Genomic DNA, 19,837 nt, shown 5'->3' with positions numbered 1-19,837 from the left:
TTGGACTCGATCTTTGAGGTCTCTTCCAGCCTTCTTGATTCTATGATTCTTGATTCTAGTTGCATGATGAGTGAAAGCAAAAGGAGAGAGCAACGTGGCAGACAAATGGAGCAATATTTATAGACACTCGAGGTTGGACTTAGCCAATGGGCACACTTGTCAACAACCTGCTTCCACCTATAGAAAGGTGAAGCTAGAATTATGCCCTTAGATGGACAGAGCATAGGCATCCCATTGAGATGGGTGTCTGCAGTTGTTTATTCCCTTAGGAGACAGGCTGATGCCTGAACCTTTTGTCTTCCCCTCCTGAAAGGAGGGCGGAAGGGGGAATTCCCAGAACATGTTGGGACAATTTAGCTGGTATCTGGAGGCATAATTCTGGGCATGTGATGCCTTCACGACAGAAGGTTGAGGCTGGATGTTATGAAGAAATTCTTCACAGAAAGAGTGATTGGCCTTTGGAATGGGCTGCCCAGGGAGGAGGTGGAGTCACCGTCCCTGGAGCTGTTTAAAATCAGACTGGATTAGGCACTTAGTGCCATGGTTTAGTTGATTAGATGGTGTTGGGTGATAGGTTGGACTTGGTGATCTTGAAGGTCTTTTCCAACCTGGCTAATTCTGTGATTCTGTGATTCTTCAACACAAATTATTTTCGAAAAAAGAATAATTTTCTATTCTTCTATGTTGTCTCACAAAATATTTCCTCCTCCATAAAAACTCCAAGAATCTGTGCTTTCTTTTACTCAGATTAACTGTATGAACTTCTAGTCTAAAATAGCTATGAAATGTATTTATGTACATCTATCTGTGGATTTAAAAAAGAGATTTCACTATTTGTCACTGGATAATGTTTATGCATTTTAAAACTGCTCGATGTGTCCATTTAATCCCTTGAAATTATATTAATTAACAGATCTCCAGTTCTTCTACTTCATAGCACAGGAATAGCATAATCCGGTAAATACATCAAAATAAGTAGCATTTGTCTTTACACAGCATGTGGACACGGCACTTTGGGACATGGTTAATGACTGTGGTGGTGTTAGGTTGATGGTTGGAGTCCAGAAAAGATTAAAGTCTGTGTTCAACTACGTACAAACACAGAATACTGCTTTTGGTTTTCAAGAGAACTATAAAATTGACTTTTAAGATTTCTACACTAATGTGATGTTTGCCTCTAGACAAAGAAAAAGGGCTTTAATTTATGTTATGAAAATCCATGTTGCTGTCATAGTACTAAGAGAGATGAATTCTTCATCCTCAAAACAAGGACAGGAACAAGTAAGTGGTTAGGTGTGGGCAGAGAAGTCTCTGAGATGGAGAAGCAATCTGATTATTTTATCATGGGTTAGGTTAATGCAATTCTGGAAGGCATTGGATTAATTTCCTGTGTTTATGATTATTTACACATGCAAAACATGGACAACTCTACTTGAAGAAACAGGTTTAAGGACAAACAGGAGTGGAAGGGGGATACAGATGGGGGTTGGGAAAGAATTCAGGGCTCAGCAGGATGACATAGGCTGCAGCAGACACAGCTATTCCAGTGCTCTGTGGGCCTGCTATGTGAGTACCTGTGAGAGCTCACACATAACCCCAGGAAATTTGGTACAGGCAAGAGAGCATGTAGCAAAAGACACTCTTGCAGCCAATGATGAGCCCACTCTGTGGCATGGGTCCACCAGATGGGTGGACACTCAAACTCCAGTTTAAAGACTTGACCAGGTGTTTTCACACAGATACAAACACAGGCACTGAAGAAGTATTTGAAGAAGAATCAGGTTAATTTTACAGCCAGGATCTGCATAAGAGAAGGCATGGATACAAGATGCTGTGGAAATTGTGTGCTTGGGCTGAGAACATGAAATAAAAGACAGGAGTCAAGAGCATCTAGGAGCCTAAAAGTGCAGATGCTGCTGGAGGAGAGTACACAACTTCATGTTTGAATTGAGGAAGGACAAAATACAAAAAGATTTGAAGATGGATTCAATGATTGAATTAGTCAAATAATTCTTAAAACAATTTTAGATACCTAGCAGTGCTGCAGTAGTGAGCACTGTGAGAAAAAAGATTTTTCAAATAGAGGAATTCTGAGGCAATAGGTTTTAATCCCAATTACAGATTTTACACCCCAGCTATATAACATTTAGCATTTGCAGCACTTAAGTGCAACAGATTTAGCATTTTACCACATACTTGAAATAACAATATTAAATTATAATCATATTTATACATGACATATGCTGACACCATAGCCACATTCACAGTTTTTCATGTTTTGTGAACCCATAAATATTCCCACCCCATATATAGGCTAAAGCAGGTTTACCTCCTTGCACATGAAGTAACTCTGGTTTTGGCATATCCATTTCAGACTCCTACCATCTCAGAAAGCCAGACTGAACATGCAAGAGCAGTTGCAGTGCTTGGCATGATGCAGGAAAAGGATATCAATTCCATTACTCAAAAGTTAAATGAAAGTGTAGAAGATTTGGGGGCTACTAATTGTTTTGGTGCAACTACTACCCTATGACAAGAGGCTGAGTGGTTTTGACATGGGTTTTCTTCCCTGAGAATATTCTTCACTGCAGTGAAGAACTGCAATGAAGTACTGCAATGCCATTCAAATAAAACTAGCCTAAATGACAAACTGTATTGATGTCATGCCATCTCAGAGCATGTTGCAATTTTGTATTTTGTGTGGATCAATCTGCTTGATTTTTTTATTATTAAACAGAAATACAAAAAAACAGAAACTCATACATTAAAGAATAATGTAAAATGCCAGTTATATTCAAAACTCACCTCATATGTATTTTCAGTTCTCTTTATTTTTTCCATGATACAAGATTTTTATAATAGGTAATTAACTGAGGAAGGAGAATTTGAAGTGTCATATCCATGACAAAATATTAAGCTTATTGCCTCCTTTTATCATTTAAAATAATTCAGCAAAGCCTGCTATAATGAAATGTTTATGCAAGATTAATCCTCCAGAAAGAATACAGTTAGTACATGTTCATTTCTACAGTCTTTACTTATAATGAAATCTTTAATACCCATTAAGGAGAATAGATTTGTTAACATAAACATGGGATACTTAACGTTCCACTTAAAACAGCAAAGATCAGAATCTTTTTTCTAGTTCATGTAAGAAAATACTGCTCCATCACTTTGTGTCTCAGAAAATCACCTCCTTGTCAGGCATTTTTTCACTCCAAAGCCATGTTTTGCATTTGGTTCAACACTGACTTACCTCCTGCTAAAACTGCATGGAAAAGACTAACAGAGCAAAAAGCACAGGCTCTCCTTTAGGTAGCACTGGGCCTTTCAGCACTCCAATAGCATGCAAAGCATCCACAGTAAAACTCTCTGTTCCTCACTGAAATACCCAGGGCTCAGATCTCACACCAGTTCAAATAATTTCATATATCTCAAATAGGAGAACCACTTCCCATAGCCCAAACTTTGATACTTTTCTCCCCCCTGCAATTATACTTTCCAGCCATATATCTTTGAAAATAAAATTCTTTTCCTTCAAGTTTACATTTGTTGGGTGGGTTACCTATATATCTCTTTCAACATATTTATCAGCATTATAAACACAATATGGATGAAGAAAGTTCCAGTTTATTCCTGCTGCTTATGTTTGCATGAGCAGAATGTTTATATTTATAAGCAGAAATAAGAAAGAAATACCTTCCCCTTTAGGACAAGATGGCTTATTAGAATTCTGAAGTACACATGAAGTGGAACAAGACCTGGTATGTTTGTAGACCAGTTCTGAAAGCTGCTGCATGAATTGTTTTAAGTACAACTAATGCAACTGATTTAAGAGCTTTATACTATTTTTTCAAATACTCACCTAAAACCAGATAAAATCATGTTATATGTGGTGAAAAAAGAAAATGAGATGAAGTGACTTGGCCAAGGTACTACAAAACCCAAGACCTGAGCCAGCAAGAAAAAGCTGTGGGAAGCACTGGATCTGCAGGAAGTGTTCACAAAGAGGACTTCACACTGTCTTCATGTTCCCCTGATCCTCAGAGGGCAGTGTGCCAACAGCTTCCACAGATCATTACAACAGCTCATGTTTTCATCAAAACCTTGCTCATGTACTCTGGAACCATTCTGTCATTTCCATGCCTAATAGGACCACCTTATACTGATTTGAAAGAGGTTTTAAGAGATGACATAATTATGAGTGAGAACAACAAGCAGAGCTAAAGGATTGAATTTTTTACCATCCTATATCAAATACTAAGTTATGCCATCCCATTTTAAACCAAGAAATCCAAGCATTAAAGACAGGCTTTACAAGTGTATAAGAAGGAGGAGGAATGTGTCTCTGCAAGAATAGGTTTTTATTGTTTGTTATTTACCAGCCACAAAAAAATCACCACTCACTTTTATTTTAATTATTTCCAGGGAGGAAAAAAAAAACCATAATTGAGCAGATTATGGCATAAGATTTATATTGCTTGCAATTTATTTGGCTTATAACCCTAAAGATTCTAGCACCTTCATTTTAGCACTTGAGTAAAGAACAATAGAAAAATAATCCATCAAAATTAACAAATTCTGTTCAGATTCAGTTTGAGAGATTTACCAAACCAATTCATATTACTTTTTTTTCCCCCGTTAACTGAATTTCAGCATGTTTTGCTTAATCTAATGACATTTCACCCTTAAGTTACTCTTAACATATTCAATGTTCATACCACTTTACATTCTCTTGTGGAAAGAGCAAGGGATGTTCTTTGGTTCAGAATTAATCTACGGACTAACTGCATCAAGGATCACTTGCGCTGTTGAGCCTAGAGCATGTAAATGAATTTTAAAAAAATTAAGTCCATGTATCAGGAGATTTGGCACTTCAGCAATATTCAGTATGCCATGATACATAACAAGTACTTATGGGATGTAAGAAACAGAATTTATTTAATTTTCATTGTGAGTGTACCCATTATCCTATGTGTGTTGTATTTAAAAGCTGTAAGCTACAACAGAGATTTAAAAATGAGCTGAAAAAGAATTACATACATAAGGTTACCGTAAACCTGTTTTTTATGCTTTCATAAGTATAATGACATGGTGAAGGTGTTATTTTAATCCTACTCTGAAATGTCAAGGCATTTTTTTATTATTCATTACTGGGCGTGATTATGATTTTCACAAGATGCGGACATGTCTTGCACTTTAAAGTATGCTTTATGCATTTTTTCCATTTTTTCCATTGAGCACACACATTTTGCCTCTATTTCGCTTTGGTCTACATAACTTGAAACTTCTGAGCTAATACAAAGCTTATGAGCCACCACCTCTTCCTTCACTGCTTATGTGCATCTTGCTTCTTTCTACAAACAAGAAAGGCATCATTTCTCATTTTAAGATGCAGGGGAGGCCACATATCAGTTCTCCCGAAGCTTTGGTTGTAATGTGTAAGTTGCTAAGCCCAAAATTAAGAAAACAAAACCATCATGAGTCAGTCCTTAAGGTGCAGGTGACTGAGAGTTTTCATTGGATCTAACAAACCTAACTCATCAGCCATTTGGTGTTGATTCACCTGAATTTATTCCAATGGAAATTTTTGAATCTTAGCACGACCCCTGCAGCCCAGGGTTGGCTTGGGATATGGGGTTGTGACAAGAGGTTCAACAAATAAGGATGCATTGCACCTAACATTGTGACAATTTTACAGTCTCATCGGGTTTTGTCTTATTTCTCTTTGCGATTTTGTACCTTCAGGAAATGGAGGCACACATTCTCAAGTTTCTCCCTTTAAGTCTGACTTTGATCAAGAACAAAAGCCAAGTGTTACAATGAAGACAAGTGAAACAGAAAACTTCAGATGCAGAAATTTTTAGACAAATACACAGATGCTGAAGAAATAAGAAAACTATGGAAACTCATTGATACATGAGGAAGAAAAGCAAAACCATTCATCTCCCATAATTCCTGTAACTGTAGAGATATCCAGAGAGGCAGCAATACCTAGATTTTTTTCTGAAAAGAAAAAGGCATTTCAAGGGAAGGAGTCAATCTTTCATAACTACATAACACAAACAGATTATTTAAATCAGTTCATAATTGTGTAGTGTGTAGTCTTCACCAACTGTATAAGGCACCTAAATGGGCTTGTAAAATAGCAGTGTGTAAAATACAGAGTTCGGCAGATTATTTCTCATGCACAGTATCAGGCCCTGAGAAATTAAACTCCAGCAAACTGAATTTCTAAGACATACACTGAGTTCATACCCAAGAGAGACCAAACTCCCTTAATATCATTCAAGTTAGCTATGCCCTCTGTCCCCCACCTTACAAAAACTAGAACAATTTTGAATTTGTTTTCACATCCAATGCTTTACTACTAGGCTAAAAAGAGAGTTCAGATTTTTTTCTCCCCTTTCATCCTGAAACAAAGATTAACTGTGTGTATCTCACCTCTGTGCCTGGTAAGATCATGGAGCAGATCCTCCTGGAGGCACTACTGAGACAGAAGAATAGTGAAGAGGTGATTGGGTACAAGCAGCATGGCTTCACCAAGGGCAAATCCTGCCTGACAAACCTGGTGGCCTTCTATGACAAGGTCACAACATTAATAGATGAGGGGAGAGCAACTGATGTCATTTACCTGGACCTGAGCAAAGCCTTCAACACTGTCCCGCACCACATCCTGGTCTCCAAACTGGTGACACATGGGTTTGATGGGTGGACCACAAGATGGATAAAGAACTGGCTTGATGGCTGCACCCAAAGAGTGGCTGTCAATGGCTCCATGTCCCAGTGGAGGCCAGTGACAAGCAGAGTCCCTCAGGGCTCAGTCCTGGGACCAGTCTTGTTCAACATCTTTGCTGGTGACATGGACAGTGGCATTGAGTGCACCCTCAGCAAGTTTGCTGATGACACCAAGCTGTGTGGTGCAGCAGACACGCTGGAGGGAAGGGATGGCATCCAGAGGGACCTTGACAGGCTGGAGAGGTGAGCACAAGCCAACCTCATGAGGTTCAACAAGACCAAGTGCAGGGTCCTGCATCTGGGTCGAGGCAATCCCAAGCACAAATACAGGCTGGGCAGTGACTGGCTAGAAAGCAGCCCTGAGGAGAGGGACTTGGGGGTGCTGGTGGATGAGAAGCTCAACATGAGCTGTCAATGTGCACTTGCAGCCCAGAAAGCCAACCAGATCCTGGGCTGCATCAAGAGTAGTGTGGCCAGCAGGTCAAGGGAGGTCATTCTCCCCCTCTACTCATCTCTGGTGAGACCCCACCTGGAGTACTGTGTCCAGTTCTGGAGCCCCTATTACAAGAGGGATATGGACATGCCGGAACGTGTCCAGAGAAGGGCCACCAGGATGATCAGAGGGCTGGAGCACCTCTCCTATGAGGACAGACTGAAAGAGTTGGGGCTGTTCAGTCTGGAGAAGAGAAGGCTCCCAGGTGACCTTATTGTGGCTTTCAATATCTGAAGGGGGCCTACAAGAAAGCTGGGGAGGGACTTTTTAGGTTATCAGGTAGTGATAGGACTAGGGGGAATGGAATAAAGCTGGAAGTGGGGAGATTCAGGCTGGACGTGAGGAAGAAGTTCTTCCCCATGAGAGTGGTGAGAGCCTGGAATGGGTTGTCCAGGGAGGTGGTTGGGGCCCCATCCCTGGAGGTGTTTAAGGCCAGGCTGGATGAGGCTCTGGCCAGCCTGATGTAGTGTGAAGTGTCCGTGCCCATGGCAGGGGGTTGGAACTAGGTGATCCTTGTTGTCCCTTCCAACCCTGACTGATTCTATGATTCTATTTACAAATACATTTCTTTGTGGAGGCTTCCCCGGCTCTCCTCTTTCAATCTTTCTGCTTCTGTTAGCAGTGAACAGAGACTTGCTGCAATTCACACGCTTGAACAATATATTTTCTATAACCAGATTTTTAAAAATATGGAATAGCAGTGTATAATATGTGAAAATGACCACTAAAGGAAATAAAGTTTTCTGAACTTTTAGGGCTAAAGTGTTTGGAATTGTTTGTGATGACTATCTGAGCTACTTAGCAAGTGTGAAGGAAATGACTACCACCTTTAGAAAGGAGGTGAAGACCTCCTTTTATCATATTCTATACTCAGAGCTTGATCCCAGTTCTACTCTTCAAGCAAAATCTTAATGGACCAGCAAAAAAAAAAAGCTTATCACACTATTCATATTAGTGCTCATTCATATTTTGGTTCTGAAGTACTCTCTGCTACATTTGAACTTCTCAGTAAATGCACACCATTATGTATTAGGTGTAGGGTTTATAGGGTAGGTGTGTCAGGGAAATAGCACTGAGGCTGGAAAGAACAAACTGAAATAGTCACTTGGCTCGGATATCCTATGCATATTAAAAGAATCAATTTGCTAGTCATTGGGAAAGCTTTAGTAACTGTAATTTTAAAACAAATACAGTAGTTCAGATACTGGAATTCAGAGTAGAGAAAAATGCATTAACTGAAAAAAAAAGAAGTAGAAATTATTTTTCTCATTTTTGGAGTACTATAGTTATAGTTGAGTTTCAGTATGAACAATTGTTCCTTGATGGTTCATGTTAAGTAATTATGTCAAGTAATTTTGTTCATAAGATTTAATACCATTTACTTTCAGTTGTCATCTTATACAATGTCAAGAATAATGGGCTCACTCTGGTGCACTTGGAAATTGTAATAAAATATTAATTTGGGGGAAAAGAAAACTGATAATCATCTGGTTTAGTATTTTACAGCTATGTGTGAGGTTTTGAGAATTTCCCTGAAATAAATGTGAATGTTACAATGCATGTTAGATAAACGTTCACAGACAACCAGGGGGTAAAACACTGAAAAGGGAATATCTATCCATTGTATAATGTGCCTTATGTGGAGGAGGAGTCCTGTTATTTCCTAGTCTACGACAGCAAAGAGCAACCTGTCCTGTGTCTCTTCTGGGTTTCTGGAAATAACTGCATCCTCATTGTCTGCATATAATATGTTTTTATATGTTTACATGGACTTGTTCAAGCCATGACCTTTACTTCAATTTTCCTAAAATGTAAAATAAGTAGTAGGAAACAAATGATGCTCATATTTCATTTAAAAAGTCTCATCAAGATAGTCTTCTTGAAGCTTCGAGAGATGCTTTGTGAATAGAATAGGGGGTGTTGATGCAGATACTGACAACATGGGGAGATCAGAGGATGCACAAGCAAATCTCAGCACTGATGTTCATAGAAAGGCATGCATGGAAAGAATAATGCTGACAAGCTGAACAGTATGAAGGATGTCTGGTGGGGGTTCACTTAAATGAAACTCTTCTATAGTTTCTCAATAGTCTCACCCCATCTCTAGTTGTTCCGGCCAACAGAAAAACTCAGGAAAGGAGTTTATTTGAAGAAGACAGTAGGAAATGTATTTGCTTTCCTCCTTTCCTTTCCAACTCAGCAAGCTTAGTGATCTGTCTGACGCTCTGCAAAGGCTGAGGCATACTATACATTTTTGTCTGCATCTTCTCGGGCAGTATGAATACACATTGATATAACAAATCCTTTACATGTGACTGAAATCAGAAGCTGCCAATAAACAGTAAAAGTAGGAAGCTAAGAACTTCCCGAAAATGGGGCAAACAACACTGTGCTTAGTTTGGAAGAGCTGGACTGTAAAGAAATAGATGTAGCAGTAGCAATTTAGTTACTTGGGTTTTTACATGTGTGTAATAGATGTATGTTTGTGTGTGTGTGTGTATATGTAAGTAGGAAGGTAGGGGTAAGCTACCACAGCTTGTGCCATTGTGAACGATGAGGAGTCTAAACTGTTAAATGGTTTAAGAATTCTACTTAATATACACAAGGGTATAACTTGAGCAAAAGTACTTATAGCTTATGTGAATCCATCTGTCATTAATAGACCTCCGTCAGCTAAGTCAGAGAATCATAGGATTGTTTTGGTTGGAAAAGACCTCTAAGATCATCAAGTCCAACCATTGACCTAACGGCACCTTGGTCATTAAATCATGTCCTGAAGTGCCATGTCCACACATATCTTGACAATCTCCAGGGACTGTGACTCCACCACCTCCCTGGGCAACCTATTTCACTGTCTGACCACTCTTTTAATGAAGAGATTTTTCTTAATATAACTCATGGGAATTTGTACTATTATCAGGTGGGATACCTAGAAACTAAGTAATGTGTGGCATAAACGATAGTCACATAAATATAAAAAAAGCAATTGTCTGAAAATGGGCTTGTTTTTGCAAAAATGTAGGATAGATATATGGAGGCCTGCTGCAAGCTTTGCTTTTAGTCAAATGGCTGTGTAGTAGTGAAAGATTTTTGATGTGACTATCAAGAATAACCACAATTGGATTACCATAAATATGCCTAGGATTAAAAGCCACCTATATTTGAGGCAATCTGTTTATGCAGAAAGATGTAATGCACCATGTCAGCAGTGTAAATTAATTTCTAAGTTGGCTAAATGGCCATACCTTCTACTTAAGTGAACTGCTGCACAGTGCAAGACACCAAAACATACAAAACTGAACACAAGCTGTCAGTGCAATGGTAAAAGTCATACGCTCCTTCCAGCTATTGAGTGACAAGTAGAAAAGGAACAAAGGAAACCAATAGCTACACTGCCCTGACAAACTATTTTCTGGGTATTTATTTATAGCAGACTTTCCAGTTTAGTTCTATGTTTCACTTAAAATGTCTGTGGGGAAACATAGTAAAAAAAACCAAAACAACAAAACCAAAACCCGAAAAGGAATGCATTTTCTGACTATTTTGAAGTAAATCTACCACTTAGCTTAAGTTAAAGGTTTTGATAAATAAAAGTAATCTCATTATCTTTGTTCTTACTGATCCTAATAGCAGAATAATGCAGATATTTTAAGCCTTCCATGTAGTTAAATTCACTGAAATCTTTCACCCTTGTTATATGTGAAGCAATTAGGTTAGAGTTCAGTAAATTTATTGAATGTTTAGTACTTCTGTTAGACTTATGAAAGCTGCTGACAATATGAGGCCAGCATCTCAGATGGAGTGGGGTCACTGTGCTCTCCAAGGCAGCAAACTAGTGTGCTTCCTTCTGGAACCAATATACAAAATACCCAAACTGCAGACCTCTCACTTTTAATGAGAGGCTAAGTCTCAAGAGACAGTATCAAGACCGCAAAGGGCGTTTGATTTTGCCTGCTTATTGCTGTTCTAACAGCCAGAGTCTGCCGTGATAACAAGGATATCACTGCTTAAGTACCTTCTTGGAGCATTGTTGCCGTGGGTGTCTTTGTTCCTTGGTAAAGCAACACTCAGAAAAAAGGTCGTTTAGTGCAGTAAGTTTTGATACAAAAGAACAAAGGGTGCATACCATTCTCTGTATTAAAGTGACAACAGATTCAAGGACTTAACATTTTCACTGAATCATGAGTAGTAACACATTTAGTTCTGAGTCTCTCAAATCTCAGATCAGTACTATCTTCACCAGATTTTTTTTTTTTTTTGGTAAAAATGCAGTAAATGTGTGGGATTTTGCGTCACACACACACAGGAATTTAGCAATTTAGCAAGGCAGAATTTAGCAATATGGAAAGTTTAGCAATTCAGTTAGAAGGTCATCATGAAATGGAAACGGCATTCTCTGGTCATCTCTGTGACAAAGAGGCAATTAAGATTATGCTTAATATAAATACAAGTAGTATAGAGTAAAAATGGAAGAGATAAATAGCAGCACTACAGATAATTTTGTTAGGTTTCATTTGTTACAAGCAGCTTCTGTACTGCACTTTCATGACACCCAGCCCCCTCTTTCAAAGGAATGCATCTCCTCCACTGGACTTACAACATTTCTTCAGTGGTTTTCAACTACATGACAATCATCACTTTCCAGAAGCTGGGCAGCCTCTCCGTTTCTGTGGGGTTGCTGCTTGGCTCACTGTGGTAGTTTGAGGCTATGCCTTTAAAATTTGTTACAGATTTCGAGCAGAAAAATAGAAAAGTGTAAATAAATCACTATTGGGTGTAAAAAGAAAAAAAAAAAAAGGATTGTTCTAAACAATTCCATTGGAGGGATAGCTTCCGTAACATTTGCTTCTCAAAACAATCTTTAGCTGACCTTGATTGCATTGCTTGGTCTGGTATTAACCTTGTCTGCTTCTCTCTCTCTCTTTCCTTTGCCAGGGGAGTCAGCATGAGACAGGGAGGGGGAGGCAAGGAGGCAACTTTCCCTGGTCTTTTGGCTGTTTCATTAATTGTAAATACCTGTAAATATTGCAAATAGTGCATATTTGTACATATTCATTGCATTCCATTGTAAATTGTAGTTTTGCTTGTAAATATAGCTCCATTTGCTTCCAAACTGAGCTAGTCTGGTAGAGTTAATCTTGGAGGGAGGTGTGGGGGGTGGTGGAATTTCCAACCCACCACAGCTCATTTTTTTGTTTGTTGTTGATGTGATCAAGCAATAACATTTATTTCTATTACCTTGCCAGGCTATATGTTGCAAATGCGGTAAGACTGAATCTTTGTTTAATTCTTTGCTAAAGACATTTAATAACTAGAAATCGTGAACTAGTTTTATTAAACAAATTACATTTAAGAGTACTGATTTAAGTCCAAAAGTGTGATAAAAAGCTTTATGAGTGCTCAGAAAATAACAGTGCTGAGGACCTTATAAAATGAACTTGTAGGTACATAGTCAAGAAGCTGTTTCATAAGTGCAGTTGCGCTATCTGTAATATAATAGAATCAGTAATACACACTATACATAACACTATGTTCAAAAGAGAGAATTTTACAGGGCCTGGAGTATTTCCTCTTCCACAGGGTCTGGTTACAGATATCAGTCTCATCGTGGTGCTGACTGCCAAAATAGGCTGACAACTTTTAAATGCTCTAAGATACCCCAAGGAGAAAAAAATATGGAAAGTATTTACAAACTGTTAACAAAAGACACCTCAACAGTCATAAGAATCAGAGTTGCTGAGGAGCTTTTAGTCAAAAAAAGAAACAAAGAAATAATAGCACTTAAAAATATAAGTATCACCTTGTATTAATAAGGCCTGTAATTCTTGCAATAGATAAAAGGGAGCACAGAGAAGTAGAACATTTTCTTTTGTATAGCAGATCCACTACAGTGTGTAATTTTTTTAATTTTCTCCCTACTTTGACCATAAGAGATTTTTCCTCTTTAAGCAAAACTGTAAGTAACATTACAAGTAAAATATTCTGAAAGGATATGAATGTGACATTAGCCCACGTACAGATTAACTTTACATAGAAATATGTAGTCTGAAAAGAAACAAAACTGAACTTCGATCCAATTTTAACTATAAGTAAGATACATGTATTTATTCTTCATTTATCAGATTTGGTGGAAGATGGTGTTCAATGGCTCCAGAAGGGAATGGGGAACACATACGACCTTTGTGGGAAGGAATGTCTCTAATACATCCTTCTTTCCTGTTTCAGCCCAGTATCTGACAGAACCTCATTTAGCTGCCATGGTGTTCTCACTCTTGGCCTATGCTCAATCTTATGACAACCCTCTGGGGTGCCTTGTGCCATCATACAGCTGTGCCTCTGATGAGGACCTCAACAAACGCAGTGCAGTAGTGTGCTGGCAATACAAGCAACTGGTTGTTCTCACTAATTTTAAGAGAATTATAGTAGTTCAAATTGTGATAAAGGTTATTGTAAAAAGTTAAGGCAGATTTCGTGAGACAGAAGTTGCAACTAAAAAACCATACAAAGGCTTTAAACACTATATCAATACATAATTAAATTTTCCCTTTACAAATTTGTTTTTCTTCCATATTTTAGCAAGAGATTGGAAATTTTTAGGAAAGATACATAGAGTTAAATAAAATCTTAATTTTTGTAGATGCATTTTAAAAGTTACGTTTCCCTGGTGCACACAGGCATGCTTGACAAAGTGCATGATTAGAGGATACCAGGCTTCGTCTTTCAATATATAGGCTGACTGCTTAACTACAGATCAGTGTCATTTGCAATTTCCCCTAGAAGTTCAATCAGGTAAACAGCTATTTGCTGAAAAGTAGTTTATCTTTTCAATTTCCTTTCTGTTTGGCTTTTTATTGAAAATGGCATCTAATCTCCCTATCTTACAAATACCAAATTTTGTTTCCTTCAGATGAGGCAGAGAGTGAAAGAAAAAAATTGATGTGGGGAAATAGGCTGGAATACCTACCAGAGGAAATGCTGGGGGGTAAAGATCCACCCCCTGACACTGGATGTGAGGCCAGGATGCTATTTAAAAATCCCACCCTCAGGAATCTCGAAAGAGACTTCACCCCAATGGTCGGAAAGGATCCTTTTAAAGAGATAAAAATGATCATTAATCAAATGACTTGTTCTTTGGCTGACAAAAGAAGTTGACTGTTTAAAGAAAGAATAACCAAATCTCTGCAGAGTTAACAGTGATTTCACTGGAACAGATCCTATAAAAAGTAGTTGAAAGTCGTAGTTTGCTTTTTAAACAAATCATACAATACACAGCTGTAACTATAAAAAGTTTGCTTTCTGCATACTTCACAAATGAAGAATCCTGAATTTCCATCCCAGGGAATGGAAAAATTTGATATTTTAAAGGTGAATTACACCTGCTGGATATTCAGAATGCATTCCAAATGAGTCTACCATAAAGATATTTTACAGTTTTCTATACAAACCAAAGGAAGACCACTAGAAGTGAAGCTGTATTAGGAAAGCTGTGGTTTATTCTGATATTTTAAAGCCACCTGACAAAAGTTTTGTCAGGGAACTGGAGAACAGGAACCAGAATTGGCAGCTACGTTATTGACTTCTGTGTCAAGGCAGCAACATCAGTTGGAGCTTCTGTCACAATTCCTAGCACCTGTCAATACACTAATGCAAGCAAAACCCAGGAGTATAGACATGGCCCCTTTCTGCTTTGGCCTTGACAGAAGCTTAACACATTTTATGCTTTCAATAAAATAAACTTTATATTTTTTTCATTTCCTAAATGTACAGTTTTATTCCTGGAAAAAATGATTATCTCATGAACCTCTTTTAAAATAAGTACATGTGACATATCTCTTATAGTCATGATAAATAAGGACTAATAAGACAGGATAAACTGTTCCAGCTTTCAGTGTACATACAGAGAACTAGGGACATCATTTCAGCTAGTTGAAATGCAAGTGTTCAGTGAATGCCAGCCTCAAAGATGGATCTGAAATGAGAGGTCTAAACATCTTGATTAAAAGCACAGAGTCAAGATTGTCCTACCTTGCAATTGAAATCAACTATCAGAATAATTAGTGTATTTTTGCAAGTACATCAGGCAATAGCAAGTTTGTTTACATCATTTTGTATTATATCTTGTTCTTTCAGAGAGACAGAAAATATCTTAATATTTATATACAATGAGGAAAAAAGAAAAGGAGTAAAATATAGTAAGGAAAATTTAGCCTCAAAACACACATATATATTTAGTGAACTTAAAGTGGTTTATGAGAACTCTTAAATTTTCTCTTATTTTTAGCCAAGAGTTTTATTGTTACTCCTCAGTACAGTTGTTTTTAGATTTGCTATTAGACCTGCTGCAGTCTGTGGAAAAATAATTTACTTAATTAGTTCTCTGAATGCAGTATTTTTCTATCTGAAAGCTGAAGATAAGGCTATTCCAGAGAATCCTTTGGCGTTCTTGTAAAAGTGTTTCCAAATTCCATGACTCCCATTTAAAAATATTTTCAGAACTGATCATGTGTAGAGTCCAGAATGCACTAAACAGAATTTTGATTTTAACATGGAAAATTGTTCCATTAATTCTAAGATGTTTAGTACTAAACAGCATCTTGAAACATGAAGGCTAAAGAATTGACATATTAAGACTTCCCAAACAAAACCTTGCTTCTCTGTTTCAAAATATCAGTTACAGAACCATTAAGTGAGTCAGATGCCATATACACAGACCTTTGGAAAAACCAAACAGCTTGAGCTTCACCATTGACATTTTCCTTCACATAAATGTTGCTAAATGGCAAATAAGTCAAACTTCCTAGTAGTATCACAATAAATTATTTTGTTACAGAAAGTAATGCAGACATAACCAAATTTATTTCAGTTATGGTACATATTGAGAAAACAGAAAGCAGTAATCCAATCTGTGATACAAAAAAGAGAGATAGAGGGCTGAAATTATTGAGGCTTTATAATCAGCAAATCACTAAAAGAATGCACATAAATAGTGTTTTTCTCTCACACTTACAAGGTAGGATTCAATTGCTTAACTATAAATGCTTTGTGTCATTTGCCTCTGGAAAATCTGAGACATTCACGTTTCAGCGCCAGACTTGACAAGATCTGCAGATTTGCACTCTTTGACAGTGGCAGCAAAAGGCAAAACAGTGGTTGGGTATCCAACAGTAGGGACCTACTGTCATTTTGGGCAACAGAATCCCAACCAAATAGTCTGACCTTATGCAAAAAATGTCTCTGATTAAGCAGAATACAGAGTTACAAGAACGAGACCTCATTTAGTCTCTTCTAGAAGTCCACAAACAGTTTCTGAGAAGAAAAAGGTTGGTAACATTCAGTCCTGATCAGCATCCATCAATATAAAAATGCACAAAAAGGAGAGGTTGAAAGGTCGTTCATCTTAAAACGTGCCTGGTCCTAAATTAAAATACAGCAAATGTCCCAGAATGGGTGCCTTTGTTGTCATTACCTGCACAATGAGTAGAGTATGAGAGTCTGTTGCATGACTATACAGTCATCGATTATCCTTGCAGGTAGTTGAGAAAGAAAATTAATTCTCATTAAGTCCCATCAGTTATCACCAGAAGGACAGAGGTTTGATAAGAGCTTTGGGCATTTATAGTAATTTACAAGCTTACTCAAATTTCTTTTTGTTTGCATAAACATTCTGTAAATAGTTGAAAGAAGATGTGCAACAAAAAATTGTGTTCAATAGCTTTCTAACTCTCTGCTAATACAATAAAAAAGGAAGTAAGAACATGATATTAAAGAGAAAATACCAGCTTCTTGGAAATATAAACTCTTGTATGGAAATCAATGATGAACAATTGCATTTCCTTCTATCTGAACATTATGTTTTTTTTTTTTTTTTTCTCAGTTGGGCACTGAAGGTGTAGTCTTTCCTCCTTTTCTAATTTGGAATTATGTTTAACTAAAGAAAAGATCTACCCACTTTATATCCTGCTGCTTTACACTCCAAATTACAAGAGCAATATTCAGTTTTTAGAGTTGTGTGCTAGCCACAGAAGGTTCAACACTTAATTCAATCTCTTTGAAGCGACCACAGTGGGCACTTCTAAGATGCTAGTATATTATTTCTTTAGTTAATCTAAACTTTCTTGAGAAATGCCATTCTGTCAGTGCACATCATATAGACACTAGTGTTTTACACCTGTTCTGTTGTTTTCTCTGAAAATTAATACTCTATTGTGCAGCAGTTATAATAATGGAAAGAGTCTTTAGTATAAAGTCTTACTGGTTCTAAACTGGGCAAAGGAAGCATGAATATTAAGCCGTGATTCCTCAGTGCCCTGAACTATAGCTGGTTTTTAGCAGTTTGCAGGCATGGATTTATTGAGGAAAAAAAAATCCAACCTCTTCCCCTCCTTCACACACATTCACATGGAAAACTTCATTAGCTACAGATATTAGTTAGAAAAGTGCATTAAAGCAATCAAAATATATGGCAATACTCTGATACCTGACAGTTCATAAAGTATACATGATTTACAGTGTCCTGTGATACCAGTTTATAACTTGGTGTAAATTCTTTTGTTTCACAATTATTACAGCTACTTGGCTGTGCTCAGAGGCAGTCTGTGAGAGCTGAATCAATTAGCCTGTATTGCACATTCATCTATTGTTCCAAAGGGCATATCATCCCACAAATTGTAGAATTTGATAGGGAATCACTCATACAGCATCCTAAACTGGCATGATTTTAGTAGCTTATTATCATACAGAATAGAAGGGCAAGAGCAGATAGATGGGTAAAGGAAACACATATGCTCAGTTCAGCTGCAGAGCACAGGCATTATTTTGCACACATTTACTAGCACTTGCATCACAACAGCATGGCCAGTGAGAAGGAACAGACATTTTTTCCCCACGCCAAAGGCACATTGTATGGTCTGGTGCTAGATCTACAAAGGACATAAAGTTCTGCTATGCATATGGCTCAGTAGTGAACAGGTGGATGGATGGATGAAAATAATTGGCACCAAACACACCCACTGCAGTAGTGGTGGAACAAAATGGACTAGAGTTAAATACAAGTTCTGTTTAAATGGGGAGTGGACAGGCCCCAGTAAGCTATAGTAAAAAGCTTCAAAGCTCTCAGGGATTGAGCAATCTGAGAAACGTTAACCTGATCCATGATTTTTGTTGCTGACACTTTGCAGAAACTTCCAGCAGAAGAGTCTCAATATTTTCCACAGCAGCTGAACATAGTTATATTCTATTAATGACAGTACACTTATGTCAGCACTTGTGTCTGCTGACTTGAATGCAAACTTTCCCACCAGTTTTGGTCTCATATACAGTAAAATACTATCCTTAAGAAGCCCACATCCCACTCTTTCTTCCTTGCCAGATACTGGCTTCTCTGTGCCACTACCATAAGCAGCACTTGAGCTAATGATGTGGCAGCCTCTGGCCCCACAAGACTTGCAGGAATGGAGTCTTGGCTGGTTTGGCCCTAAGATGATCACACGTGGGTGGTAATGGCATATCATAAAATATTAGATCACAACAACAATTAACAAAAACAGAATCATAGAATGGTTCAGATTGGAAGAGACCTCTTGAAGTCACCCAGTCCAACTAAATCATGGGAAGATTTCTATTACCTTGCAAATAACAGTAAAAATTTCTGCTCTCAAATACCAAAGCTAGTAAACCCAAAACTTATATGAAATACATTTTGCTGTGCAGATGCAAATTTATACTGTAATATTCAGCAGCAGCTTTTCAAAGGGTGGTCTGATTTTGTTTGTCCAGTAACACGAGTGTTTCCACTCAAGTAAATGACATCATCCCAGAGCACTCACAAATAATTCTTTCATTCCTGAATGCTCTTTCAAGAAATTGTAGGTCTTAAACTGCATTCTAAAGCAGCCTGAATTTTTAATCTTACTGTTGTAAAATATAGAACTTGTAATCTTTAAGTAGCAAATGCCAATCCAAAACTTAGAACATCTTAATTTACCAGTTGGAATAAATAAGTTAGAAAGAGTAATGTCCTGACACATCTCCAAGATAACACCTACAACAGGAATTATAATTTATGTTAGCAGATATAGCAAGGTGCCAACATATACGAATAGAAGAAAAAGGAAAATGGAAGATAATCTACTGTTGGAGGGATGTGTCTGAGAACTGCTCACTGTGATATTTTTAACTAGTGAGACTGATATTCCTTCTGAAGGAATTTATGCCAACATCTGAACCAGGAAAAGACAGGAAAAGACCTTTGCACCTGTTCTGTTTCCCTTCAGGTCTGAAATTCAGGCAATATAGGGAATTATTTGTCAGAACCTTTTCTGATAATGAATTTTCACAATTTCAAATACAAATCAGTGTCTAAATATTGAAGTTGAGAGGAATCTGTGTTGGAGCAGAGTCGCCTAAGCAAGGTGTCTACTACAAAGCTTGGGTGTTCTTGCTAGATCTTAAGACTAGAGGTTAACGATAGCCAGGCATTACTTTTGTCCTAGAATGTGGCATGGGTATATATTGTCTCTCTGACGTGCCCGTGGAAAGGAAAATTCTATGTCCTGTTTAGAGGGGAGCTGTAATGAGTTCAGCCACATTCTCAGTCTGTGATGTGGC

The 19,837-nt window shown here is 37.7% G+C and overlaps 1 protein-coding gene across 2 annotated transcripts in view; it reads right to left on the bottom strand.

Annotated features, from left to right (window-relative positions):
• LOC128974830 (ephrin type-A receptor 6) overlaps nucleotides 1–19,837 on the bottom strand; it is a 604,268-nt gene that overhangs the window by 86,138 nt on the left and 498,293 nt on the right. For both annotated transcript variants that reach the window (XM_054391568.1, XM_054391575.1), the window contains one exon: nucleotides 14,196–14,318. In XM_054391568.1, coding sequence (XP_054247543.1) covers nucleotides 14,196–14,318 — 123 coding nt within the window. The remainder of the gene's footprint in view (nucleotides 1–14,195; nucleotides 14,319–19,837) is intronic.

This window comes from Indicator indicator, chromosome 1 (genome assembly GCF_027791375.1).
Source record: "Indicator indicator isolate 239-I01 chromosome 1, UM_Iind_1.1, whole genome shotgun sequence".
Classification (NCBI taxonomy): Eukaryota; Metazoa; Chordata; class Aves; order Piciformes; family Indicatoridae; genus Indicator; species Indicator indicator.
The sequence above is the reverse complement of the archived record's forward strand: the minus strand, read 5'-3'. Positions and strand labels throughout refer to the sequence as shown.